At 50.3% G+C, this 27,363-nt stretch overlaps 3 protein-coding genes across 4 annotated transcripts in view; 1 reads left to right on the forward strand and 2 right to left on the reverse strand.

The window, feature by feature from the left end:
- The window catches only part of snapc4 (small nuclear RNA activating complex polypeptide 4), a 40,975-nt gene extending 29,182 nt beyond the window's left edge, over positions 1 to 11,793 (reverse strand). The window contains exons 1-2 of one of the 2 annotated variants that reach the window (XM_031891392.1): positions 11,690 to 11,793; positions 267 to 425 (exon numbers count right to left, since the gene is read on the reverse strand). In XM_031891392.1, the coding sequence (XP_031747252.1) occupies positions 267 to 390 (124 nt within the window). In that variant the 5' untranslated portion in view covers positions 391 to 425; positions 11,690 to 11,793. Of the gene's footprint in view, positions 1 to 266; positions 426 to 11,511; positions 11,642 to 11,689 lie in introns of those variants that run through there. The other variant, XM_031891393.1, reaches the window with a different exon arrangement.
- Positions 11,794 to 12,668: 875 nt separating this feature from the next.
- On the reverse strand, positions 12,669 to 20,248 carry entr1 (endosome associated trafficking regulator 1). The gene is given in 8 exon segments (NM_001044472.1): positions 12,669 to 13,638; positions 13,783 to 13,922; positions 14,975 to 15,037; positions 15,235 to 15,346; positions 17,828 to 17,901; positions 18,089 to 18,472; positions 19,189 to 19,301; positions 19,987 to 20,248. Coding segments are annotated over 8 exon segments (1,041 nt in total). The 5' UTR covers positions 20,045 to 20,248; the 3' UTR covers positions 12,669 to 13,541.
- Positions 20,249 to 20,316: 68 nt separating this feature from the next.
- pmpca (peptidase (mitochondrial processing) alpha) lies at positions 20,317 to 27,349 on the forward strand. The gene is made up of 13 exons (XM_002935218.4): positions 20,317 to 20,457; positions 21,088 to 21,293; positions 21,868 to 21,947; positions 22,055 to 22,137; positions 22,222 to 22,316; positions 22,492 to 22,592; positions 22,732 to 22,995; positions 23,068 to 23,160; positions 23,271 to 23,389; positions 23,488 to 23,578; positions 24,227 to 24,289; positions 25,620 to 25,764; positions 26,550 to 27,349. Exons 1-13 carry the CDS (start codon positions 20,411 to 20,413, stop codon positions 26,717 to 26,719), a joined length of 1,557 nt encoding a protein of 518 aa, XP_002935264.1. The 5' UTR covers positions 20,317 to 20,410; the 3' UTR covers positions 26,720 to 27,349.
- The last annotated feature ends 14 nt before the right edge of the window (positions 27,350 to 27,363 follow it).

Genomic DNA, 27,363 nt, shown 5'->3' on the forward strand with positions numbered 1-27,363 from the left:
CTGATGAAACGTGACTACTGGAGGGACTTTAGATTGTACGCTCCATTGATGTGGAATATATAATACAAAGAATAATAAGAATAATGGGAGGACAGCGCCACCCACAGGCCAGAATAATTGGCAACGCCTACAGCTGCCATCAATGATTAAAAAATGGGTCTGTATCACTTTAAATGTTCAGAACCGTGCAAATACCGTTGCTACGACTCCATAGAGGCACACTAGGCTGTCTGTATGGCCCCCCCCGGGCAAATGGAGCAACTTACCCTCGTCGGAATCGAAGCTGGAGTCGGACACCGCCACTTCGATGGAAGCGATACTGGGTCCCAAGCTGCGCTCCAGCGCTTCTATCTCCCTCTGGATCTTCTCTCTCTCCGCGTTTATATCCATGGTGCAGGGCAGGACGAGGAAGCAGGGGAGAAAATCTAAACAAAGGCAAATACGACAGGAATCATGTTACAGAGGAATCGGCAGCCGAGGGATGTGGGGCCCCGGGGGCTTATATAACACTACAGGGGTTGTGTTGCTGCAGCAGGCCTGTAGCTGCTTGTGAGGGGCAGAAGTGCATTGTGGGAGACTGTATGCAAATAGCCGTAAAAGCTCCCCCCCCGTCCTGCTGCTGCGGAATATAATGTGCCGTTTCCCCCCCCGGCTCCCCGCCTATTATATGCATAAGCCACAGCGGCCAATGGGCGGGCAGAGCTGGGGAGAGGATTACAGCAGCTTCGGCAGGCTTAAGGGGGTGTGGCTTGCCCCGTGCATGGATCAGCATGAATTACCCAGAGTGCACCTCTCTCCTTTCCATTGTTTGTGCCTGAACGATTTGAATAGGAAAATGATTTCCAGCAGCAGAAAGGTTTTACCACTGCCGCAATGTCTAACAGCCACCCACAGCTACAGCTACTAACTGCGGGCTGCAACGCATTCTAAACAGCCCCGCACATTGCCCATAAATCCTTATATACAGGGGAATGTTGGGGGGCAGAGATTAAACACAGCCCTGCACAGTGCATTTCCCATAAGCCCCTATATAAAGGGGAATGTTGGGGGGGATATACCTAATGTGGGGGGCAGAGACTCCAGCACAGCCCTGCCCAGTGCATTTCCCATAAGCCCCTATATAAAGGGGAATGTTGGGGGGGATACACCTAATGTGGGGGGAAGAGATCTCAGCACAGCCCTGCCCAGTACATTTCCCATAAGCCCCTATATAAAGGGGAATGTTGGGGGGTTACACCTAATGTGGGGGGCAGAGATCTCAGCACAGCCCTGCCCAGTACATTTCCCATAAGCCCCTATATAAAGGAGAATGTTGGGGGGGATACACCTAATGTGGGGGGCAGAGACTCCAGCACAGCCCTGCCCAGTGCATTTCCCATAAGCCTCTATATAAAGGGGAATGTTGGGGGGGATACACCTAATGTGGGGGGCAGATATTAAGCACAGCCCTGCACAGTGCATTGCCCATAAGCCCCAATATAAAGGGGAATGTTGGGGGGGGGGATACACCTAATGTGGGGGTCAGAGATTAAGCACAGCCCTGCACAGTGCATTTCCCATAAGCCCCTATATAAAGGGGAATGTTGGGGGGTTACACCTAATGTGGGGGGGCAGATATTAAGCACAGCCCTGCACAATGAATTTCCCATAAGCCCCTATATAAAGGGGAATGTTGGGGGGGATACACCTAATGTGGGGGGCAGAGATCTCAGCACAGCCCTGCACAGTACATTTCCCATAAGCCCCTATATAAAGGGGAATGTTGAGGGGATACACCTAATGTGGGGGGCAGATATTAAGCACAGCCCTGCCCAGTGCATTTCCCATAAGCCTCTATATAAAGGGAAATGTTGAGGGGATACACCTAATGTGGGGGGCAGAGATCTCAGCCCAGCCCTGCACAGTACATTTCCCATAAGTCCCTATATAAAGGGGAATGTTGGGGGGATACACCTAATGTGGGGGGCAGAGACTCCAGCACAGCCCTGCCCAGTGCATTTCCCATAAGCCTCTATATAAAGGGGAATGTTGAGGGGATACACCTAATGTGGGGGGCAGAGATCTCAGCCCAGCCCTGCACAGTACATTTCCCATAAGTCCCTATATAAAGGGGAATGTTGGGGGGATACACCTAATGTGGGGGGCAGAGACTCCAGCACAGCCCTGCCCAGTGCATTTCCCATAAGCCTCTATATAAAGGGGAATGTTGGGGGGGGGATACACCTAATGTGGGGGGCAGAGACTCCAGCACAGCCCTGCCCAGTGCATTTCCCATAAGTCCCTATATAAAGGGGAATGTTGGGGGGGATACACCTAATGTGGGGGGCAGAGACTCCAGCACAGCCCTGCCCAGTGCATTTCCCATAAGTCCCTATATAAAGGGGAATGTTGGGGGGATACACCTAATGTGGGGGGCAGAGACTCCAGCACAGCCCTGCCCAGTGCATTTCCCATAAGTCTCTATATAAAGGGGAATGTTGGGGGGGGATACACCTAATGTGGGGGGCAGAGATCTCAGCACAGCCCTGCCCAGTACATTTCCCATAAGTCCCTATATAAAGGGGAATGTTGGGGGGATACACCTAATGTGGGGGGCAGAGATCTCAGCACAGCCCTGCCCAGTACATTTCCCATAAGCCCCTATATAAAGGGGAATGTTGGGGGGATACACCTAATGTGGGGGGCAGAGATCTCAGCACAGCCCTGCCCAGTGCATTTCCCATAAGCCTCTATATAAAGGGGAATGTTGGGGGGATACACCTAATGTGGGGGGCAGAGACTCCAGCACAGCCCTGCCCAGTGCATTGCCCATAAGCCTCTATTTAAAGGGGAATGTTGGGGGGATACACCTAATGTGGGGGGCAGAGACTCCAGCACAGCCCTGCCCAGTGCATTGCCCATAAGCCTCTATTTAAAGGGGAATGTTGGGGGGATACACCTAATGTGGGGGGCAGAGACTCCAGCACAGCCCTGCCCAGTGCATTTCCCATAAGCCTCTATATAAAGGGGAATGTTGGGGGGGGGGATACACCTAATGTGGGGGGCAGAGACTCCAGCACAGCCCTGCCCAGTGCATTTCCCATAAGTCCCTATATAAAGGGGAATGTTGGGGGGGATACACCTAATGTGGGGGGCAGAGACTCCAGCACAGCCCTGCCCAGTGCATTTCCCATAAGTCCCTATATAAAGGGGAATGTTGGGGGGATACACCTAATGTGGGGGGCAGAGATTCCAGCACAGCCCTGCCTAGTGCATTTCCCATAAGTCCCTATATAAAGGGGAATGTTGGGGGGATACACCTAATGTGGGGGGCAGAGATCTCAGCACAGCCCTGCCCAGTACATTTCCCATAAGCCCCTATATAAAGGGGAATGTTGGGGGGTTACACCTAATGTGGGGGGCAGAGATCTCAGCACAGCCCTGCCCAGTACATTTCCCATAAGCCCCTATATAAAGGGGAATGTTGGGGGGGATACACCTAATGTGGGGGGCAGATATTAAGCACAGCCCTGCACAGTGCATTGCCCATAAGCCCCAATATAAAGGGGAATGTTGGGGGGGGGATACACCTAATGTGGGGGGCAGAGATTAAGCACAGCCCTGCACAGTGCATTTCCCATAAGCCCCTATATAAAGGGGAATGTTGGGGGGTTACACCTAATGTGGGGGGGGCAGATATTAAGCACAGCCCTGCACAATGAATTTCCCATAAGCCCCTATATAAAGGGGAATGTTGGGGGGGATACACCTAATGTGGGGGGCAGAGATCTCAGCACAGCCCTGCACAGTACATTTCCCATAAGCCCCTATATAAAGGGGAATGTTGAGGGGATACACCTAATGTGGGGGGCAGATATTAAGCACAGCCCTGCCCAGTGCATTTCCCATAAGCCTCTATATAAAGGGAAATGTTGAGGGGATACACCTAATGTGGGGGGCAGAGACTCCAACACAGCCCTGCCCAGTGCATTTCCCATAAGCCTCTATATAAAGGGGAATGTTGGGGGGGGATACACCTAATGTGGGGGGCAGAGACTCCAGCACAGCCCTGCCCAGTGCATTTCCCATAAGTCCCTATATAAAGGGGAATGTTGGGGGGGATACACCTAATGTGGGGGGCAGAGACTCCAGCACAGCCCTGCCCAGTGCATTTCCCATAAGTCCCTATATAAAGGGGAATGTTGGGGGGATACACCTAATGTGGGGGGCAGAGATTCCAGCACAGCCCTGCCCAGTGCATTTCCCATAAGTCCCTATATAAAGGGGAATGTTGGGGGGATACACCTAATGTGGGGGGCAGAGACTCCAGCGCAGCCCTGCCCAGTGCATTTCCCATAAGTCTCTATATAAAGGGGAATGTTGGGGGGGGGGATACACCTAATGTGGGGGGCAGAGATCTCAGCACAGCCCTGCACAGTACATTTCCCATAAGTCCCTATATAAAGGGGAATGTTGGGGGGATACACCTAATGTGGGGGGCAGAGATCTCAGCACAGCCCTGCCCAGTACATTTCCCATAAGCCCCTATATAAAGGGGAATGTTGGGGGGATACACCTAATGTGGGGGGCAGAGATCTCAGCACAGCCCTGCCCAGTACATTTCCCATAAGCCCCTATATAAAGGGGAATGTTGGGGGGATACACCTAATGTGGGGGGCAGAGATCTCAGCATTTCCCATAAGCCTCTATATAAAGGGGAATGTTGGGGGGATACACCTAATGTGGGGGGCAGAGACTCCAGCACAGCCCTGCCCAGTGCATTGCCCATAAGCCTCTATTTAAAGGGGAATGTTGGGGGGATACACCTAATGTGGGGGGCAGATATTAAGCACAGCCCTGCCCAGTGCATTGCCCATAAGCCTCTATTTAAAGGGGAATGTTGGGGGGATACACCTAATGTGGGGGGCAGATATTAAGCACAGCCCTGCCCAGTGCATTTCCCATAAGCCCCTATATAAAGGGAAGTGCTGGGAGGCTGTAACACACAGTGCCACTCCCCGTATGATTGGGGGAAGTATGGGAATGTGCTGATTGGGCGGCTGTGCCCCGTGTCAGAACTACAACTATATATCCAGGGAGCAGGCAGAACTACAACTCTATACCCGGGGGCAGGCAGAACTACAACTCTATACCCGGGGGCAGGCAGAGCTACAACTCTATACCCGGGGGCAGGCAGAGCTACAACTCTATACCCGGGGGCAGGCAGAACTACAACTCTATACCCGGGGGCAGGCAGAGCTACAACTCTATACCCGGGGGCAGGCAGAGCTACAACTCTATACCCGGGGGCAGGCAGAGCTACAACTCTATACCCGGGGGCAGGCAGAGCTACAACTCTATACCCGGGGGCAGGCAGAGCTACAACTCTATACCCGGGGGCAGGCAGAACTACAACTCTATACCCGGGGGCAGGCAGAGCTACAACTCTATACCCGGGGGCAGGCAGAACTACAACTCTATACCCGGGGGCAGGCAGAACTACAACTCTATACCCGGGGGCAGGCAGAACTACAACTCTATACCCGGGGGCAGGCAGAGCTACAACTCTATACCCGGGGGCAGGCAGAACATTTTGACACCAAATGCAACAGCGATATAATAGCCTGACGTGCCCCCCAACTGGCATCAGATTCACAGGGTGCCCCCCAAACTGGCATCAGATTCACAGGGTGCCCCCAACTGGCATCAGATTCACAGGGTGCCCCCCAACTGGCATCAGATTCACAGGGTGCCCCCCAACTGGCATCAGATTCACAGGGTGCCCCCCAAACTGGCATCAGATTCACAGGGTGCCCCCCAAACTGGCATCAGATTCACAGGGTGCCCCCCAAACTGGCATCAGATTCACAGGGTGCCCCCCAACTGGCATCAGATTCACAGGGTGCCCCCCAACTGGCATCAGATTCACAGGGTGCCCCCCCCAACTGGCATCAGATTCACAGGGTGCCCCCCCCAACTGGCATCAGATTCACAGGGTGCCCCCCCCAACTGGCATCAGATTCACAGGTGCCCCCCAACTGGCATCAGATTCACAGGGTGCCCCCCACTGGCATCAGATTCACAGGGTGCCCCCCAACTGGCATCAGATTCACAGGGTGCCCCCAAACTGGCATCAGATTCACAGGGTGCCCCCCAAACTGGCATCAGATTCACAGGGTGCCCCCCCAACTGGCATCAGATTCACAGGGTGCCCCCCCAACTGGCATCAGATTCACAGGGTGCCCCCCCAACTGGCATCAGATTCACAGGGTGCCCCCCAACTGGCATCAGATTCACAGGGTGCCCCCCAACTGGCATCAGATTCACAGGGTGCCCCCCAACTGGCATCAGATTCACAGGGTGCCCCCCAAACTGGCATCAGATTCACAGGGTGCCCCCCAAACTGGCATCAGATTCACAGGGTGCCCCCCAAACTGGCATCAGATTCACCGGGTGCCCCCCAAACTGGCATCAGATTCACCGGGTGCCCCCAAACTGGCATCAGATTCACAGGGTGCCCCCAAACTGGCATCAGATTCACAGGGTGCCCCCAAACTGGCATCAGATTCACAGGGTGCCCCCAAACTGGCATCAGATTCACAGGGTGCCCCCAAACTGGCATCAGATTCACAGGGTGCCCCCAAACTGGCATCAGATTCACAGGGTGCCCCCCCACTGGCATCAGATTCACAGGGTGCCCCCCCAACTGGCATCAGATTCAGCAGGGTGCCCCCCAACTGGCATCAGATTCACAGGTGCCCCCCCAACTGGCATCAGATTCACAGGGTGCCCCCCAACTGCATCAGATTCACAGGGTGCCCCCACTGGCATCAGATTCACAGGGTGCCCCCCAAACTGGCATCAGATTCACAGGGTGCCCCCCAAAACTGGGCATCAGATTCACAGGGTGCCCCCCAAAACTGGCATCAGATTCACAGGGTGCCCCCCAAACTGGCATCAGATTCAACAGGGTGCCCCCAACTGGCACAATCACAGGGCCCCAAACTGGCATCAGATTCACAGGGTGCCCCCAACTGGCATCAGATCACAGGGTGCCCCAAACTGGCATCAGATTCACAGGGTGCCCCCCAACTGGCATCAGATTCACAGGGTGCCCCCAACTGGCATCAGATTCACAGGGTGCCCCCCAACTGGCATCAGATTCACAGGGTGCCCCCCCCCCAACTGGCATCAGATTCACAGGGTGCCCCCCCCAAACTGGCATCAGATTCACAGGGTGCCCCCCAACTGGCATCAGATTCACAGGGTGCCCCCCAACTGGCATCAGATTCACAGGGTGCCCCCCCAACTGGCATCAGATTCACAGGGTGCCCCCCAAACTGGCATCAGATTCACAGGGTGCCCCCCAAACTGGCATCAGATTCACAGGGTGCCCCCCAAACTGGCATCAGATTCACAGGGTGCCCATGAGAACATCACGGAACATGAGAGCAAGTGCCAGGGAAATAGGGCACCAGGGGCCCAGAAGAAAGTGGCACTTGCCCAACCCTGCCCCATATACACGCTAAGCCCCACGGGGCATCACTGGCAATGCAGCACAAATGCATGGGTATCCCACACAGCACCAATTGCCACACCCTAGTACTTACCCCTAAACTCCCCCCCTACCCACACCCTAGTACTTACCCCTAAACTCCCCCCCTACCCACACCCTAGTACTTACCCCTAAACTCCCCCCTCACCCTAGTACTTACCCCTAAACTCCCCCCCTACCCACACCCTAGTACTTACCCCTAAACTCCCCCCCTACCCACACCCTAGTACTTACCCCTAAACTCCCCCCTCACCCTAGTACTTACCCCTAAACTCCCCTCCTACCCACACCCTAGTACTTACCCCTAAACTCCCCTCCTACCCACACCCTAGCACTTACCCCTAAACTCCCCCCCTACCCACACCCTAGTACTTACCCCAAACACCCCCCTACCCACACCCTAGTACTTACCCCTAAACTCCCCGCCTACCCACACCCTAGTACTTACCCCTAAACTCCCCTCCTACCCACACCCTAGTATTTACCCCAAAATTCCCCTCCTACCCACACCCTAGTACTTACCCCTAAAACTCCCCTCCTACCCACACCCTAGTACTTACCCCTAAACTCCCCAACCTACCCACACCCTAGTACTTACCCCTAAACTCCCCTCCTACCCACACCCTAGTACTTACCCCTAAACTCCCCTCCTACCCACACCCTAGTACTTACCCTAAACTCCCCCCCTACCCACACCCTAGTACTTACCCCTAAACTCCCCTCCTACCCACACCCTAGTACTTACCCCTAAACTCCCCTCCTACCCACACCCTAGTACTTACCCCTAAACTCCCCTCCTACCCACACCCTAGTACTTACCCCTAAACTCCCTCCTACCCACACCCTAGTACTTACCCCTAAACTCCCCTCCTACCCCACACCCTAGTACTTACCCCTAAAATCCCCTCCTACCCACACCCTAGTACTTACCCCTAAACTCCCTCCTACCCACACCCTAGTACTTACCCCTAAACTCCAACCTACCCACACCCTAGTACTTACCCCAAACACCCCCCCTACCCACACCCTAGTACTTACCCCTAAACTCCCCCCCTACCCACACCCTAGTACTTACCCCAAACACCCCCCTACCCACACCCTAGTACTTACCCCTAAACTCCCCTCCTACCAACACCCTAGTACTTACCCCAAACACCCCCCCCCTACCCACACCCTAGTACTTACCCCTAAACTCCCCCTACCCACACCCTAGTACTTACCCCAAACTCCCCCCCTACCCACACCCTAGTACTTACCCCTAAACTCCCCTCCTACCCGCACCCTAGTACTTACCCCAAACTCCCCCCTACCCACACCCTAGTACTTACCCCTAAACTCCCCTCCTACCCGCACCCTAGTACTTACCCCAAACACCCCCCCTACCCACACCCTAGTACTTACCCCAAACTCCCCCCTACCCACACCCTAGTACTTACCCCTAAACTCCCCCCCTACCCACACCCTAGTACTTACCCCAAACACCCCCCTACCCACACCCTAGTACTTACCCCTAAACTCCCCCCTCACCCTAGTACTTACCCTAAACTCCCCCCTCACCCTAGTACTTACCCCTAAACTCCCCCCTACCCACACCCTAGTACTTACCCCAAACACCCCCCTACCCACACCCTAGTACTTACCCCTAAACTCCCCCCCTACCCACACCCTAGTACTTACCCCTAAACTCCCCCCCTACCCACACCCTAGTACTTACCCCAAACACCCCCCCTACCCACACCTAGTACTTACCCCAAACTCCCCCCCTACCCACACCCTAGTACTTACCCCTAAACTCCCCCCCTACCCACACCCTAGTACTTACCCCAAACACCCCCCCTACCCACACCCTAGTACTTACCCCAAACTCCCCCCTACCCACACCCTAGTACTTACCCCTAAACTCCCCTCCTACCCGCACCCTAGTACTTACCCCAAACTCCCCCCCTACCCACACCCTAGTACTTACCCCTAAACTCCCCTCCTACCCGCACCCTAGTACTTACCCCAAACACCCCCCCTACCCACACCCTAGTACTTACCCCAAACTCCCCCCCTACCCCACACCCTAGTACTTACCCTAAACTCCCCCCTACCCACACCCTAGTACTTACCCCAAACACCCCCCCTACCCACACCCTAGTACTTACCCCTAAACTCCCCCCTCACCCTAGTACTTACCCCTAAACTCCCCCCTCACCCTAGTACTTACCCCTAAACTCCCCCCTACCCACACCCTAGTACTTACCCCAAACACCCCCCCTACCCACACCCTAGTACTTACCCCAAACTCCCCCCCTACCCACACCCTAGTACTTACCCCTAAACTCCCCCCCTACCCACACCCTAGTACTTACCCCAAACACCCCCCCTACCCACACCCTAGTACTTACCCCAAACTCCCCCCTACCCACACCCTAGTACTTACCCCTAAACTCCCCCCCTACCCACACCCTAGTACTTACCCCAAACTCCCCCCCTACCCACACCCTAGTACTTACCCCTAAACTCCCCCCCTACCCACACCTAGTACTTACCCCAAACACCCCCCCTACCCACACCCTAGTACTTACCCCTAAACTCCCCCCCTACCCACACCCTAGTACTTACCCCTAAACTCCCCTCCTACCCGCACCCTAGTACTTACCCCAAACACCCCCCCTACCCACACCCTAGTACTTACCCCAAACTCCCCCCCTACCCACACCCTAGTACTTACCCCTAAACTCCCCCCCTACCCACACCCTAGTACTTACCCCAAACACCCCCCCTACCCACACCCTAGTACTTACCCCTAAACTCCCCCCTCACCCTAGTACTTACCCCTAAACTCCCCCCTCACCCTAGTACTTACCCCTAAACTCCCCCCCTACCCACACCCTAGTACTTACCCCAAACACCCCCCCTACCCACACCCTAGTACTTACCCCTAAACTCCCCCCCTACCCACACCCTAGTACTTACCCCTAAACTCCCCCCTACCCACACCCTAGTACTTACCCCAAACACCCCCCTACCCACACCCTAGTACTTACCCCAAACTCCCCCCCTACCCACACCCTAGTACTTACCCCTAAACTCCCCCCCTACCCACACCCTAGTACTTACCCCAAACACCCCCCCTACCCACACCCTAGTACTTACCCCAAACTCCCCCCCTACCCACACCCTAGTACTTACCCCTAAACTCCCCTCCTACCCGCACCCTAGTACTTACCCCAAACTCCCCCCCTACCCACACCCTAGTACTTACCCCTAAACTCCCCTCCTACCCGCACCCTAGTACTTACCCCAAACACCCCCCCTACCCACACCCTAGTACTTACCCCAAACTCCCCCCCTACCCACACCCTAGTACTTACCCCTAAACTCCCCCCCTACCCACACCCTAGTACTTACCCCAAACACCCCCCCTACCCACACCCTAGTACTTACCCCTAAACTCCCCCCTCACCCTAGTACTTACCCCTAAACTCCCCCCTCACCCTAGTACTTACCCCTAAACTCCCCCCCTACCCACACCCTAGTACTTACCCAAACACCCCCCCTACCCACACCCTAGTACTTACCCCAAACTCCCCCCCTACCCACACCCTAGTACTTACCCCTAAACTCCCCCCCTACCCACACCCTAGTACTTACCCCAAACACCCCCCTACCCACACCCTAGTACTTACCCCAAACTCCCCCCCTACCCACACCCTAGTACTTACCCCTAAACTCCCCCCCTACCCACACCCTAGTACTTACCCCAAACACCCCCCCTACCCACACCCTAGTACTTACCCCAAACTCCCCCCCTACCCACACCCTAGTACTTACCCCAAACACTTACCCCAAACCCACATTGAAGGAATCTACCTCCAAACTCCTCTCTTGCCCCTGGACCCAATGCACTTACCCTCGTACAATGTTCCTGCCCCACAGCTCCCAGAACCCCCCCAGGTACCTGCCCCCTCCGCACAATGCAAGGCACCTACCCCCAAACCCCTATTGTACCCCAGAGCTGCCTGTTCCAAGCCGCACTCCTTTCCCAGGGTACCCACAGCACATCCACCCTCGTATCACCCCCGACAAAATCTCCCACCTCGCAAGTTCAAATCCAACTTTCCCACCCAAGCCCAATGCTGACACCCCCATCAGCCCGCAGGTACCTACCCCCAGCGAGCACCTCACAGCCCCTGACAGACACAGAAACAGCGGCACGCCGGTACTGCGCATGCGCTCCCAGACCTGTAGCTGCAACGCATGCGCAGTACGAGCAGAGAAGCCGCCGGAGTGAAGGCGCAGAGTTCAAATCATCGTGAGAGAGGGATAGCGAGCTGCGTCACGTGATTCTCCCGCTGCCTGAACTCAACTTCTCATTGGCTGCTCTTCCATCCCGCTCTAAGTCCCATAACAACTGTTGTCTCTCTTGTATCTAGTCACAAAGTGGGTTGAAAAAAGTGTCAGGTTTTTATTGTTTACATGGAGAAATGCTGTCCCCTAAGACTGTAAATATACCCCCTTGTGTAATAATACATGAAATAAAATGTAAATGGCCTGTGTGTGTGTAAGCAATTGGGCTCCAGTCACAGAGATACAATATTCAGAAGCAGCCATGTTCCACAATAAAGCGCCCACTCTGCTAATAATTACTGAGGGTGATTTGTTCCCAAATTCTTCCAAGTTCTGCTGTGGCGGAACTGGTTTCATATTAAAATGGACTTAATGAGACCCTCAGGCTGCCCTGTTGCTCTTTAATACACCATTTTCCATTGCAATTCATAGAGACCCTGAGGTAAACCTGGCAGCACACAGGCGCCAAAACCAGCTCAGCGATTGGTGGAAGTAATGGGAATCCCGTGTCGCATCCCTGCTCACCTAAGATTGGTCAGTCAGTTACAGCCAGCAAGCATATATAGTCAGCGCCATGCCACCATCTTCTTTTCCATCATGACATCTTGGCTTTGGCCCTGGGCTGTAGCGTTAAAGTTCCCATTCCAAATATTTTTATTTTTTAGCAGCCGTGCAACTGATTGTACCCCCAGCATATGTTTCCTAATCTTATATTCTATATTTCAGAACCAGCAACCCACAATACATGTAGTGGAAGTCACACCATATACCTATAAAATAAAGCACAATCCAAAAATTATTCGTTTGAGAAAATATATTATTTTATTTAAAATAGTCCATTGCCTAGGGGAGGCCGCTTTCCGTCCCTGAGCCGCAGGACGGGAGCCATTGCTATTGCCTATCAATAAATGGAAATGTTACAGTGTTTCCTGACTACAAAATAGTGTTCATTTCAGGATGTTGTAGGTGGAGTTGATCCCAGCAGTGAGTTGATTGCTTGGCCTTTCTATTCAGTCACTCTTCAAATGTCAGCTTGTTGCTAGGGACTGTGACCCTGGCTGTCAACATATGTCCATTTAGGTCCTGCTTGGTTGCTATGACCAACGAGCCCAGCAACCAGAGAGCAGTTGCTCCCTAAACACATCAGGATAAAACATTCCAGCTGAAATGTACTTGACAAAAATACAATAATATTTAGCAACATAAAATATTCTATATTAATTAGTGTAATAAAGAGTAATGGGAACATGGAGTATGGCAAATAGGATGTGCCCCAAGATGAACAGTGTCAACAAAATATGGGCATGCTACTGTGCAGGTACAAACAAAAGGTCCGCTGGTTAAATATAAGAATATAGATATATTTGTGTATAAAGTTTATTTAAAAAAAAGTGCTTTATTCACCTAAAGTTCCCCCAAAGCGACTGCATTGCGAGAGGTCTCCTATAACAAGGGACTGGCTAGCCACGGGCAACAAGGGCCTTTGAGCCATAGGGAAGCTGTATGGGAGCTGAAGGCAGCAATGTCTAATACTGAAGGGCTATATAAATCCATGTATAAAAACAGCAAGGAATAAAATCTCTGTATGTTGGGGCAGTAACTCCGTGCCCATGGCACCAGAAGGAGTGGCATCTTATGGGTCCAACTGCTGTGGAAGAGATGTCCCACGGCCTCAGGGCACACCGTCGTTGTGAATTTCTGCAATTTTATCTATGGAGCGAAGGAGCTCGGCAACAAGGGTCAGTGCTTCTGCGCCAGCTACCAGCTGCCTGTTGGGGGTTAAAGGGTAAGCGTGGGTGAGAAGCAAGGAAAGAGGGGCGGCAGTAATGACATATAGAGAGTATGGTATAATAAAGAGGCAAAATGGCCGAACAGGAAGTGTCACTCTCCCTAAAGACTGCCATTGAACTTACTTTATGGAAGACTGGGCACCGCTGACCACTTTTTGGAGGTTTTCCAGCGCCAGATTTGAATTCTGTTTTACAGCGTTCATACCGGCCGTCTCCCCCCTTCTCAGAGCCTCATTCTCTGCTTTGTAGGTGGTCAGCTCGATCTGTGAGTGATAATGGCAGCCAGTACTGTGAATTCTAAAAGCCTCTGGCATCCATATATTGTATTACAAATATACAGAGAAGGAATGTTCTGGGCACACAATAAGCTGTACCCTCATACTGTACTGTCTAAGGGAAACACTATGGCACCCCCTACCCATATGTATAAATACAAATATACAGAGAAGGAATGTTCTGGGCACACAATAAGCTGTACCCCCATACTGTACTGTCTAAGGGAAACACTATGGCACCCCCTACCCATATGTATAAATACAAATATACAGAGGAGGAATGCTCTGGGCACACAATAAGCTGTACCCCCATACTGTACTGTCTAAGGGAAACACTATGGCACCTCCTACCCATATGTATAAATACAAATATACAGAGAAGGAATGTTCTGGGCACACAATAAGCTGTACCCTCATACTGTACTGTCTAAGGGAAACACTATGGCACCTCCTACCCATATGTATAAATACAAATATACAGAGAAGGAATGTTCTGGGCACACAATAAGCTGTACCCCCATACTGTACTGTCTAAGAGAAACACTATGGCACCCCCTACCCATATGTATAAATACAAATATACAGAGAAGGAATGTTCTGGGCACACAATAAGCTGTACCCCCATACTGTACTGTCTAAGGGAAACACTATGGCACCCCCTACCCATATGTATAAATACAAATATACAGAGAGGGAATGTTCTGGGCACACAATAAGCTGTACCCCCATACTGTACTGTCTAAGGGAAACACTATGGCACCCCCTACCCATATGTATAAATACAAATATACAGAGAAGGAATGTTCTGGGCACACAATAAGCTGTACCCCCATACTGTACTGTCTAAGGGAAACACTATGGCACCCCCTACCCATATGTATAAATACAAATATACAGAGAAGGAATGTTCTGGGCACACAATAAGCTGTACCCCCATACTGTACTGTCTAAGGGAAACACTATGGCACCTCCCTCCTTAAATAAAACGTATTATAAATTATAATGAGAACCACCCAGCACAACAAGTTAGAGTAACTTACCTGCAGAAGTGCCATTTCTTGCTTTAATTTTGTCACATTGCCCTCGGCTTTTGCAGCTCTTTTCTATAAGAATAAGAATAATTTTAATAAAAAAAGAAGTTTGGGTGGGACTAGAACACCTGATGGAAGCTTACAGGGGGAGGGGCATGGAGTGGGTGGGGCTACAATATCCTCATGGCCGCTAACACTAAAAGGGAGCTGTCACTCAAATAGTGGACTAATAACGTAGTACAGCCAGGTGTGCAGCACGGGTCACTTACAGTCATCATCTGCAGGTTCTTCTCTACCTGCTGCACCATGGATTCCAAATCCTGGGCTTCTTTCTGCTCTTCCAGGATTCTCTCTTCCAGTTTTCTTTCCAGTTGTCTAACCCTGAAAGCCAAAGATATATACCACTGTCAAACTGCACAGTGTAGGATAATCCCCCGGGGCTACACAGCGGGGTATTTATATAAACTATAGTAGGGTTTCTGTAGCAAACACCCCAGCTGTACCAGTGCAGGAACGGCTGCCCCCGGGGCTACACAGCGGGGTATTTATATAAACTATAGTAGGGTTTCTGTAGCAAACACCCCAGCTGTACCAGTGCAGGAATGGCTGCCCCCGGGGCTACACAGCGGGGTATTTATATAAACTATAGTAGGGTTTCTGTAGCAAACACCCCAGCTGTACCAGTGCAGGAATGGCTGCCCCCGGGGCTACACAGCAGGGTATTTATATAAACTATAGTAGGGTTTCTGTAGCAAACACCCCAGCTGTACCAGTGCAGGAATGGCTGCCCCCGGGGCTACACAGCAGGGTATTTATATAAACTATAGTAGGGTTTCTGTAGCAAACACCCCAGCTGTACCAGTGCAGGAATGGCTGCCCCCGGGGCTACACAGCGGGGTATTTATATAAACTATAGTAGGGTTTCTGTAGCAAACACCCCAGCTGTACCGGTGCAGGAACGACTGCCCCCGGGGCTACACAGCGGGGTATTTATATAAACTATAGTAGGGTTTCTGTAGCAAACACCCCAGCTGTACCAGTGCAGGAACGGCTGCCCCCGGGGCTACACAGCGGGGTATTTATATAAACTATAGTAGGGTTTCTGTAGCAAACACCCCAGCTGTACCAGTGCAGGAATGGCTGCCCCCGGGGCTACACAGCGGGGTATTTATATAAACTATAGTAGGGTTTCTGTAGCAAACACCCCAGCTGTACCAGTGCAGGAATGGCTGCCCCCGGGGCTACACAGCGGGGTATTTATATAAACTATAGTAGGGTTTCTGTAGCAAACACCCCAGCTGTACCAGTGCAGGAACGGCTGCCCCCGGGGCTACACAGCGGGGTATTTATATAAACTATAGTAGGGTTTCTGTAGCAAACACCCCAGCTGTACCAGTGCAGGAATGGCTGCCCCCGGGGCTACACAGCGGGGTATTTATATAAACTATAGTAGGGTTTCTGTAGCAAACACCCCAGCTGTACCGGTGCAGGAACGACTGCCCCCGGGGCTACACAGCGGGGTATTTATATACACTATAGTAGGGTTTCTGTAGCAAACACCCCAGCTGTACCAGTGCAGGAATGGCTGCCCCCGGGGCTACACAGCGGGGTATTTATATAAACTATAGTAGGGTTTCTGTAGCAAACACCCCAGCTGTACCGGTGCAGGAATGGCTGCCCCCGGGGCTACACAGCGGGGTATTTATATAAACTATAGTAGGGTTTCTGTAGCAAACACCCCAGCTGTACCAGTGCAGGAACGGCTGCCCCCGGGGCTACACAGCGGGGTATTTATATTAACTATAGTAGGGTTTCTGTAGCAAACACCCCAGCTGTACCGGTGCAGGAATGGCTGCCCCTGGGGCTACACAGCGGGGTATTTATATAAACTATAGTAGGGTTTCTGTAGCAAACACCCCAGCTGTACCAGTGCAGGAACGGCTGCCCCCGGGGCTACACAGCGGGGTATTTATATAAACTATAGTAGGGTTTCTGTAGCAAACACCCCAGCTGTACCGGTGCAGGAATGGCTGCCCCCGGGGCTACACAGCGGGGTATTTATATAAACTATAGTAGGGTTTCTGTAGCAAACACCCCAGCTGGACCAGTGCAGGAATTGCTGCCCCCGGGGCTACACAGCGGGGTATTTATATAAACTATAGTAGGGTTTCTGTGGCAAACACCCCAGCTGTACCGGTGCAGGAACGGCTGCCCCCGGGGCTACACAGCGGGGTATTTATATAAACTATAGTAGGGTTTCTGTAGCAAACACCCCAGCTGTACCAGTGCAGGAACGGCTGCCCCCGGGGCTACACAGCGGGGTATTTATATAAACTATAGTAGGGTTTCTGTAGCAAACACCCCAGCTGTACCGGTGCAGGAATGGCTGCCCCCGGGGCTACACAGCGGGGTATTTATATAAACTATAGTAGGGTTTCTGTAGCAAACACCCCAGCTGTACCAGTGCAGGAATGGCTGCCCCCGGGGCTACACAGCGGGGTATTTATATAAACTATAGTAGGGTTTCTGTAGCAAACACCCCAGCTGTACCGGTGCAGGAACGGCTGCCCCCGGGGCTACACAGCGGGGTATTTATATAAACTATAGTAGGGTTTCTGTAGCAAACACCCCAGCTGTACCAGTGCAGGAATGGCTGCCCCCGGGGCTACACAGCGGGGTATTTATATAAACTATAGTAGGGTTTCTGTAGCAAACACCCCAGCTGTACCAGTGCAGGAATGGCTGCCCCCGGGGCTACACAGCGGGGTATTTATATAAACTACAGTAGGGTTTCTGTAGCAAACACCCCAGCTGTACCAATGCAGGGCAACGATGGCAGTAATAATGACTGAAATATCTTACTTTTCATTCTGGCTGTCGTTCAGTTCCTTCAGTTTACAGATCTTGCTCTTTAGATGGAGATTCTCCTCTTGTAGCTGAAGAACGATAAACCAACAGAGGTGGAATGTAAGAATGTAAGAAGAGTTGGGCATCTGGTTGTTGAATCAATGAAGCAGCTGACTAAAACAATGGCTTTGGTTTCTTGCAAATACCTTATCTGGGATATTTGCCGCTGGAACGGATGGATTTACGTAAAACGCAGCTGAACGTTTCCTCACTTACCTCTTCACAGTTTATCTGTAGCAGTCGCAAACCCTCCTCGGAGTCACTGGTGCTGTCAGGGCGATGTTGGGTTTTCCCATGCAAGCCGGCAGGGGGAGACGGAAGGACAGCCTGTTGCCAACCTGTGATTAATCCATCGCCAGACATGTCGCTGGCACCGTATCCATAAGACTCATCCCCATCAGTGCCAGCGGGAGAGGGAACTTTGGGACCGTGAGTGTTTTCTATAACAGAAGGGTGGTAACTGCCACTCCAGTCGTCATCCTCATCCTCCTGTAAGTCATCATACAGCGTCGGGTCTCTGAAGTACGTCTCTTGGAATTCCAGATTCCCATCTGGGCATTCGCTGGGTCCACGAAACTGTGTTGTGGATTGGTTAGAGTCCTGTGGGGGGGAGATTACACTGTAATTTTAAATAGTGAGCAACGGGCAATATAGGGAATAATGTTGCATGACCATATAAAAGGAACAGTAACAGGAAAAAATAAAAATGTTATAATTAAAATATAATGTAATGTTGCTATTTAATATTGTTATATAAATACCCCGCTGTGTAGCCCTGGGGGCAGCCATTCCTGCACTGGTACAGCTGGGGTGTTTGCTACAGAAACCCTACTATAGTTTATATAAATACCCCGCTGTGTAGCCCCGGGGGCAGCCATTCCTGCACTGGTACAGCTGGGGTGTTTGCTACAGAAACCCTACTATAGTTTATATAAATACCCCGCTGTGTAGCCCCGGGGGCAGCCATTCCTGCACTGGTACAGCTGGGGTGTTTGCTACAGAAACCCTACTATAGTTTATATAAATACCCCGCTGTGTAGCCCCGGGGGCAGCCGTTCCTGCACTGGTACAGCTGGGGTGTTTGCTACAGAAACCCTACTATAGTTTATATAAATACCCCGCTGTGTAGCCCCGGGGGCAGCCATTCCTGCACTGGTACAGCTGGGGTGTTTGCTACAGAAACCCTACTATAGTTTATATAAATACCCCGCTGTGTAGCCCCGGGGGCAGCCATTCCTGCACTGGTACAGCTGGGGTGTTTGCTACAGAAACCCTACTATAGTTTATATAAATACCCAGAAATACACAGTACTCACCTTAGAGAAAGCCCTTTTACTATTACTGGAAACGAATCCTGGAAAGGTCTGGCTCTTGACAAACTCCTTAAAGGAGAATGGGTTGGCTTCATCCAGGGCTTCTGCTTCACAGTCTGCAAAGAATAAAACAATTGGTTGTCAGCTTGATGCGCCAGATCCAGGTTTGGACCAGGTCTTCGGGACACCGGGAAAAATCCTGGTGGGCCCCGGCGGCCCAGACCAGACCCATGATACATTAAATTTACACGCGCTCAGGGGAGGACGTTGGGTGGGGGACCCTGCGGGGGGTTAGGGGGGCCCCTGCGGGGGGGGGGTTAGGAGATGCGGCCAGCAAGGGCACCTGCAGGGCCGCTGGACCCCCCCTGCACCCTCTAGTCCTACCCTGACCGGATCAATACATTTCCTTCTCCGATCGAGCATTATAAGGGTCTCAGGTGGGGTGATTTCTAAGGAATTCAACCAAGACTTAACAACTCTCACAAACTAAAAACATATAGGAAGGTTCTGACACCTGAAAATGTGCAGCCAACATCAGTTCTCTATGACAGTCAGATGGCTTCTCCTACATCGCTTCAGGAGTCAGAACCAATGAAGACTGTGGGCAGAGTTCCCCTTTAGAAGGGTACATGCAGGGATTTTTTTTCCCCTCTGCGGCTTCAGATGGGGTTTTTTTGCCTTCCTCCGGATCAACTGGCATTTAGCCAGGTTAAATATAGGCATTAAGGTTGAACTTGATGGATGTGTGTCTTTTTTCAACCTAACTTACTATGTTACTATAAGGTTGATACTGATACTCACCGTCCTCTATGATGAGGGTCTTGCCTTTGGCATGTGGCTGCTTGGAAGATCCAGACATGGCTGTATCCTGGGCAACAAGGCACTTGGGGGGGCTAGCAGGGGGTGTGGGGGTTACAGGCAGCAGAGCCCCTCATACCTTCAGCAGGGAATGGTAGAGATGCCAAGCAGGAATGGGCAGGTAAAACATTAGGAAATTGCTAAAGACTAATGGAGTGGGCACTGGGCTAGTAGCACTCAGTAAGTGGGCACTCATGTGAGTGAGGGATACTCAGAAGGCTGCATAGAAGTAAGAGCAAGCTGCCAGCTACTTCAGTTCCTCCAGGCATGTTCCCCGGAAGTGACGCTCCCGCCCCACCGGAAGCAGGAAGTTATCCGGCTCTCCCCATGCCTGTGCTGAGGAGGTCAGGGGGCGGGGCATGGAAAGATGGCGGCGAATGTAGCGAGGAGTCGGCTCTGGGGTGGAATACAGCGGTAAGCGGGGTTTTAGTACGGCCTTTCCTTCCTGCCTGGGGTAACGGGATGGGACTTACCCCCGCCGGTAGGTGACAGGGGCTGGGTCTCCCCGCATTGGAGGGAAATGTCACGTGATGAGGGGGGTGTTTACATAAGAACATGATCTGGGTGTGTAAATACCCCAAGGCGGGGTGGCTGATGGCTTACATTCTACCCTGGGGGGTATTTTAGACTATAAGAGCCGGATATCCTGCTTGCAGCTTTACACTTGGCTTTGAACTGCAGGCTGCCAGGGCATGCTGGGAGTTGTAGTTTGGCTATGTCAGGGGCAAAAGCAAATTGCTTACCCCTGCAAGGAGTTGTGCTATGGGATCCCCCAAAAAGAGAAATAAAATAAAACAATCCCATTATAAGTAAGGGCAGAAGTAGGAGTTGCATGGGGTTGCATCATATAGTAAACAATCTGCTCCTGGGCTGAGGCTTTGCTGCTAGACAGGTTCCAACCCTGCACAGAGATGGGGGCATGACTTGCACTGACTGGGGGGGCTGGAAACTGTGCTCCAGTTCAGTGAATTGGTTGCTATGGTCAATAAGCCTTAGCAACTAGCTAGCTGTATATGTGGGTGAAATATCGGCTTTGCGTTTCAGATATGGACTGCCAAGGTACCGGCGCTACAGCAGCTCCGGCAGTGCCTACCCCAGCATCCCCCTCTCCACGCCCCTCCCCAAGCTCCCCAAGCCCATCTTTGCCAAAGTCGACGGGCAGGAGAAATTCGAAACGAAAGTGACCACCCTGGAGAATGGGCTACGGGTGGCGTCGCAGAACAAATTCGGGCAGTTCTGCACAGTTGGGAGTAAGTATGATGGGCAGACCCAGGGACACTGCCATGATGTTTATGGGGCACTTTTTTCTCTAAATGACACTGTTACACAGCAAATAATTCCCTCTGCCATTTAACCTTTTATTCTTCAACCAACAAATGTATTTGTAGCTGTAATATTGGTGTGTAGGCGCCATCTCAGTGCCTTGTGCCTGAGTCTGAGCTTTCAGCCAGCGCTACACATTAGAACTGCTTTCAGCTAACCTATTGTTTCTCCTACTCCCATGTAACTGGAGGAGTCCCAAGCCGGACTTATATTTCTTACTATTGAGTGCTATTCTGATACCTACTGGGAGCTGCTATCTTGCTCCCTTCCCATTGTTCTGCTGATCGGCTGCTGGGGGTGAGGGGGGGGGGATATCACTCCAACTTGCAGCGCAGCAGTAAAGTGTGCCTGAGTCTGAGCTTTCAGCCAGCGCTACACATTAGAACTGCTTTCAGCTAACCTATTGTTTCTCCTACTCCCATGTAACTGGAGGAGTCCCAAGCTGGACTTGGATTTCTTACAGATAAGAAGGTGTGTAACAGTGGGGTGTTTATTTCACAGTTCTTATCAACTCCGGATCGCGGTACGAGACTAAATACCTCAGCGGAATCTCACACTTTCTGGAAAAACTGGCTTTTTCAGTAAGTACCGGGGCAGCGATGGGTGCAGGGGCGTGGGGCACCCAGTGTGCGGGTGTGAGCGGGCACGTGACTGCCGGGGCCCATCCCGACTAACCATTGTGTTCCAGTCCACAGCGCAGTTCGGCAGCAAAGATGAGATCCTCCTCACGCTGGAGAAACACGGAGGCATTTGTGACTGCCAGACCTCTAGGTAAGTGACTCTTGAGTGCCAGAAAGCAAGTCAGTGTTGGTGCAATTGTTCCTACTGAGTTCCTATTGTCGGCCTCCTTTTCAGAGACACCACCATGTACGCCGTGTCTGCGGACTCCAAGGGCTTGGATACAGTCGTCAGTCTGTTGTCTGAGGTGGTTCTGCAACCCAGGCTCTCCGGTAAGTGGCTATGAGCACTTCGGTTAAAGGGTAACTAAACCTGTTATTCCTTGGAAGGACAGCGGCTGTGATATTAAAGGGATATCTTAACTCCCTGCCAGAAAGCAACCTCCTATAAGCACCCAATTAGGTTTTACTGCCCGTTGGACACCCACCTAACCTGCTTCCCTTACAGAGGAAGAGATTGAGATGACCCGTATGGCTGTCCGGTTCGAACTGGAAGATCTGAACATGAGACCGGACCCGGAACCCCTGCTGACAGAAATGATACATGCAGTAAGTACTGTCCGTATATCCCACGTGGCATTTATAGCATTGAATATGGTGGTTTTTATAAAGGGGGAAGCAATTTTCAGTTGCACTCTTAACTTCCTGCTGTGGGAGTAATAGACTTTCTGCATAATTGTTTCTCCAGGCTGCGTACCGAGGGAACACAGTGGGGCTTCCCAGGTTCTGCCCGGTGGAAAACATCGACAAGATCAGCCAGAAAACCCTGCACAATTACCTGCACAACTACTACACCCCCGACAGGATGGTGCTGGCCGGCGTGGGCATAGAACACGAGCACCTAGTGGAATGCGCCAAGAAGTACCTGCTGGGGGTGGCGCCGGTGTGGGCGTCGGGGAAGGCCAAGACTATCGACAGATCCATTTCCCAGTACACGGGGGGGATCGTCAAGGTAAGTGAAAGTCACATGACTGGTGTCGGTGAGTCCAACAGAGTCAGTGCTAACAGTTTGTCTGTCTGTCAGGTGGAAAAGGACATGTCGGACGTCAGCCTCGGCCCCACCCCCATCCCAGAACTCGCCCATATTATGATTGGCCTGGAGAGCTGCTCCTTTTTGGTAAGTCTTCAACCAATCATAACCCTTCCTCCGTATGATGTCACAGCCCAACATGGCTGATGTGATTCTATTAGACACACTCCCTATCCTCAGTGTATGTGTTGTTATAGGAAGAGGACTTCATCCCCTTCGCTGTTTTAAACATGATGATGGGGGGCGGCGGCTCCTTCTCCGCAGGGGGGCCGGGGAAAGGCATGTTCACAAGGCTGTACCTCAACGTGCTTAACAGGTGAGGCGCCCCATGCGTGAGTGGTCTGTTCTGCCCGGGCAGGGGTATTTGTCTGCAGGTTTGCCCATGATATAATGAGTACCAACTGTCACTTTCAGGCACCACTGGATGTACAACGCCACGTCCTACCATCACAGCTATGAAGATACCGGGCTGCTGTGCATCCATGCTAGCGCCGATCCTCGCCAGGTACTTGGCAGCTACCATTTCTCTGCGGGGGGGGGGGTGGGGGGTGGGTGCTGTATAACCTGCTTCATTTCCTAGAGGGGGTAGTTCACCTTCAGTTTAACTTTTAGTATGTTAGAGAATGGCTAATTATAAGCAACTTTTCAATTGGTCTTCATTATTTAGCCAAACCCTATTGCTCTGTGAGGCTCCAGTTTTATTGTTATTGTTACTTTTTATTCCTTATCTTTCTATTCAGCCCCTCCCCTATTTATATATCAGTCAATCTCTCAAACCACTCCCTGGTTGCTAAGGTAATTTGAGCCCTAGCAACAGGATAACTGACCCCAGCAGCCAAACCCTATTGCTCTGTGAGGCTCCAGTTTTATTGTTATTGTTACTTTTTATTCCTTATTTTTCTATTCAGCCCCTCCCCTATTCATATACCCGCCTCTCATCCAAACCACTCCCTGGTTGCTAAGGTAACTTAGACCTTAGCAACCAAATAGCTGCTGAAACTCCAAACTGGAGAGCTGCTGAACTGAAAATGAAAAAACTAAAACTAAAAATAATAATAAATAACCAATTGCAAATTGTCTCAGAATTTTACTCTCATACTAAAAGTTAATTGAAAGATGAACATCCCCTTTAATGTTTTTCCTTTTATTCCAGGTCAGGGACATGGTGGAAATAATCACTCGGGAATTCACTTTGATGGCCGGATCCGTCGGGGAGGTAAGATTATTGGCATTCCTGGGTCTCTGTATCTAAGGAGCTAAAAGTATACCTGCTCAGATACTCAGTCAGCCAGCCAGGTACTGTTTTATTATTACAGAGAAAAGGGAATCATTTAACCATGAAATAAACCCAATAGGGCTGTTCTGCCCCCAATAAGGGGTAATTATATCTTAGTTGGGATCAAGTACAGGTACTGTTTTATTATTACAGAGAAAAGGGAATCATTTAACCATGAAATAAACCCAATAGGGCTGTTCTGCCCCAATAAGGGGTAATTATATCTTAGTTGGGATCAAGTACAGGTACTGTTTTATTATTACAGAGAAAAGGGAATCATTTAACCATGAAATAAACCCAATAGGGCTGTTCTGCCCCAATAAGGGGTAATTATATCTTAGTTGGGATCAAGTACAGGTACTGTTTTATTATTACAGAGAAAAGGGAATCATTTAACCATGAAATAAACCCAATAGGGCTGTTCTGCCCCAATAAGGGGTAATTATATCTTAGTTGGGATCAAGTACAGGTACTGTTTTATTATTACAGAGAAAAGGGAATCATTTAACCATGAAATAAACCCAATAGGGCTGTTCTGCCCCCAATAAGGGGTAATTATATCTTAGTTGGGATCAAGTACAGGTACTGTTTTATTATTACAGAGAAAAGGGAATCATTTAACCATTAAATAAACCCAATAGGGCTGTTCTGCCCCAATAAGGGGTAATTATATCTTAGTTGGGATCAAGTACAGGTACTGTTTTATTATTACAGAGAAAAGGGAATCATTTAACCATGAAATAAACCCAATAGGGCTGTTCTGCCCCAATAAGGGGTAATTATATCTTAGTTGGGATCAAGTACAGGTACTGTTTTATTATTACAGAGAAAAGGGAATCATTTAACCATTAAATAAACCCAATAGGGCTGTTCTGCCCCCAATAAGGGGTAATTATATCTTAGTTGGGATCAAGTACAGGTACTGTTTTATTATTACAGAGAAAAGGGAATCATTTAACCATTAAATAAACCCAATAGGGCTGTTCTGCCCCAATAAGGGGTAATTATATCTTAGTTGGGATCAAGTACAGGTACTGTTTTATTATTACAGAGAAAAGGGAATCATTTAACCATGAAATAAACCCAATAGGGCTGTTCTGCCCCAATAAGGGGTAATTATATCTTAGTTGGGATCAAGTACAGGTACTGTTTTATTATTACAGAGAAAAGGGAATCATTTAACCATTAAATACACCCAAGTTGGTTATAAAAGCATCACCATTACTTGATTTTATATTTTTTTTATACCATTTTTTCCCCACCATTTCAGGTGGAATTGAATCGAGCCAAGACCCAACTGAAATCCATGCTGATGATGAACCTGGAATCTCGGCCTGTGATCTTCGAAGACGTTGGCAGACAAGTGCTGGCCACCGGTGCCAGGAAGCTTCCCCACGAGCTGTGTAATCTAATTAGTAAGTGTCAGTCCTTTATAAAAAGAAAATGGCGGAGGGTGAGTGACTGAGGATGCTGGGTATTTTTATTACTCCCCCTTTCCCTGCATTGTGCCTTTAGTTGCCGGAAGATACCACTTGATACAATATGGGTCAGACCATTAGACGCAGTCCCTGGGATGTCACACATGACTTATTGATTGCTGAACAACCAATGACACTATGGGTCAGACCATTAGACATAACCCCTCGGTTGTCACACATGACATTGGTTACTTGCAGCACTGCTGAAAAGTGCATTGACTCATGTAAAGTGGATGGTGCTTTTGGGCATGGGAATTAAAGGGGTTGTGCACCTTAGAGTTAACTTTTAGTGTGATGTAGAGAGTTTGCAATTGGTCTTTATTTTTTATTTGTAGTGTTTGTTATTTAATTTTCAGTTCAGGAGCTCTCGAGTTTTCAGCAGCTATCTGGTTGCTAGGGTCCAAGTTACCTTAGCAACCAGGCAGTGGTTTGGACGAGAGACTGGTATATGAATAGGAGAGGGGCTGAACAGAAAAGAAAGTTACAAACGATAACAATAAAACTGGAGCCTCACAGAGCAATAATTTTTGGCTGCCGGGGTCAGTGACCCCCATTTGAAAGCTGCAAAGAGTTGGAAGAAGAAGGCGAATAATTCAAAAACTATAATACTATAAAATAATACATAAATAAATAATGCGGACCAATTGAAAAGTTGCTTAGAATTGGCCATTCTACAACAATCCTACCTTTCCCTCATCATACATTTTGTTTCCGCCCATCAGACAACGTGAAAGCCAGCGACATCAAACGCGTTGCCACCAAGATGCTACGTAACAAGCCCGCCGTGGCCGCCCTGGGGGACCTGACCGACCTGCCGGATTACGAACACATTCAAGCTGCCCTGTCTAGTAAAGATGGACGCCTGCCCCGATCTTACCGCCTCTTTCGATAGTATGGCAGCCCCCTCCCCTTGCATCTACTAATTTATACGACAGACTGTGAATTTTTGCACAGAGGCAGGACCTGTTTTTGGTAGTCAGTGGTCCTTCTATTGGGATTCTGATCCAGGACAAGTCTGTGTATAGGCTTTAACATCTTCTGCCCGCTCCACCGGACATAAAAATCCCCCAGAACCCCCTCATTTCTGTTATAATAACTCTATGCACTGAGGCAGGATTACAGGCACACAATGGCTTGAGTTTGGATTTATTATGTTACTATATTTAGGTTTCTTTTGCCAAAAGGGTTAATCGACCCACTTGTTTAGTCCTAATTAAATGGGTTCTGAGATATTAATTTGTATGTATGTGTCACATGGTACACCTGAGGGTGTGGTTTACTTGTTACAGAATGCACTCACCTTATTATCTTGTCTGTTGAGCAGAGCTAAAGTAATGTTTCAGTAAAAAGGCTGTTGTATGATCACGACTCCCAGCCGCCCTTCACCAGCTAAAGTAGGAAAGCTGGGAGTAGAAGTTGTACGTTATATGAAGTGCAGATCAGTGAGAAGCAACTTAAACTGTTATTGTAAAGACAATCTTACCTCCTTCTTGTCAATAAACATGTACAGTTCAATATGAAATATGGATATTTCTT

The sequence above is a fragment of the Xenopus tropicalis genome, chromosome 8, assembly GCF_000004195.4.
Source record: "Xenopus tropicalis strain Nigerian chromosome 8, UCB_Xtro_10.0, whole genome shotgun sequence".
Lineage (NCBI taxonomy): Eukaryota > Metazoa > Chordata > Amphibia > Anura > Pipidae > Xenopus > Xenopus tropicalis.

Bases quoted from the DNA above. Each gene is read 5' to 3' on its own strand.
- pmpca (XM_002935218.4), top strand. From the start codon at position 20,411: ATGGCGGCGAATGTAGCGAGGAGTCGGCTCTGGGGTGGAATACAGCG. The intron at 21,294-21,867 runs GTAAGTATGATG...TTTATTTCACAG, and splicing joins GCAGTTCTGCACAGTTGGGA to TTCTTATCAACTCCGGATCG. The intron at 22,996-23,067 runs GTAAGTGAAAGT...TCTGTCTGTCAG, and splicing joins ACACGGGGGGGATCGTCAAG to GTGGAAAAGGACATGTCGGA.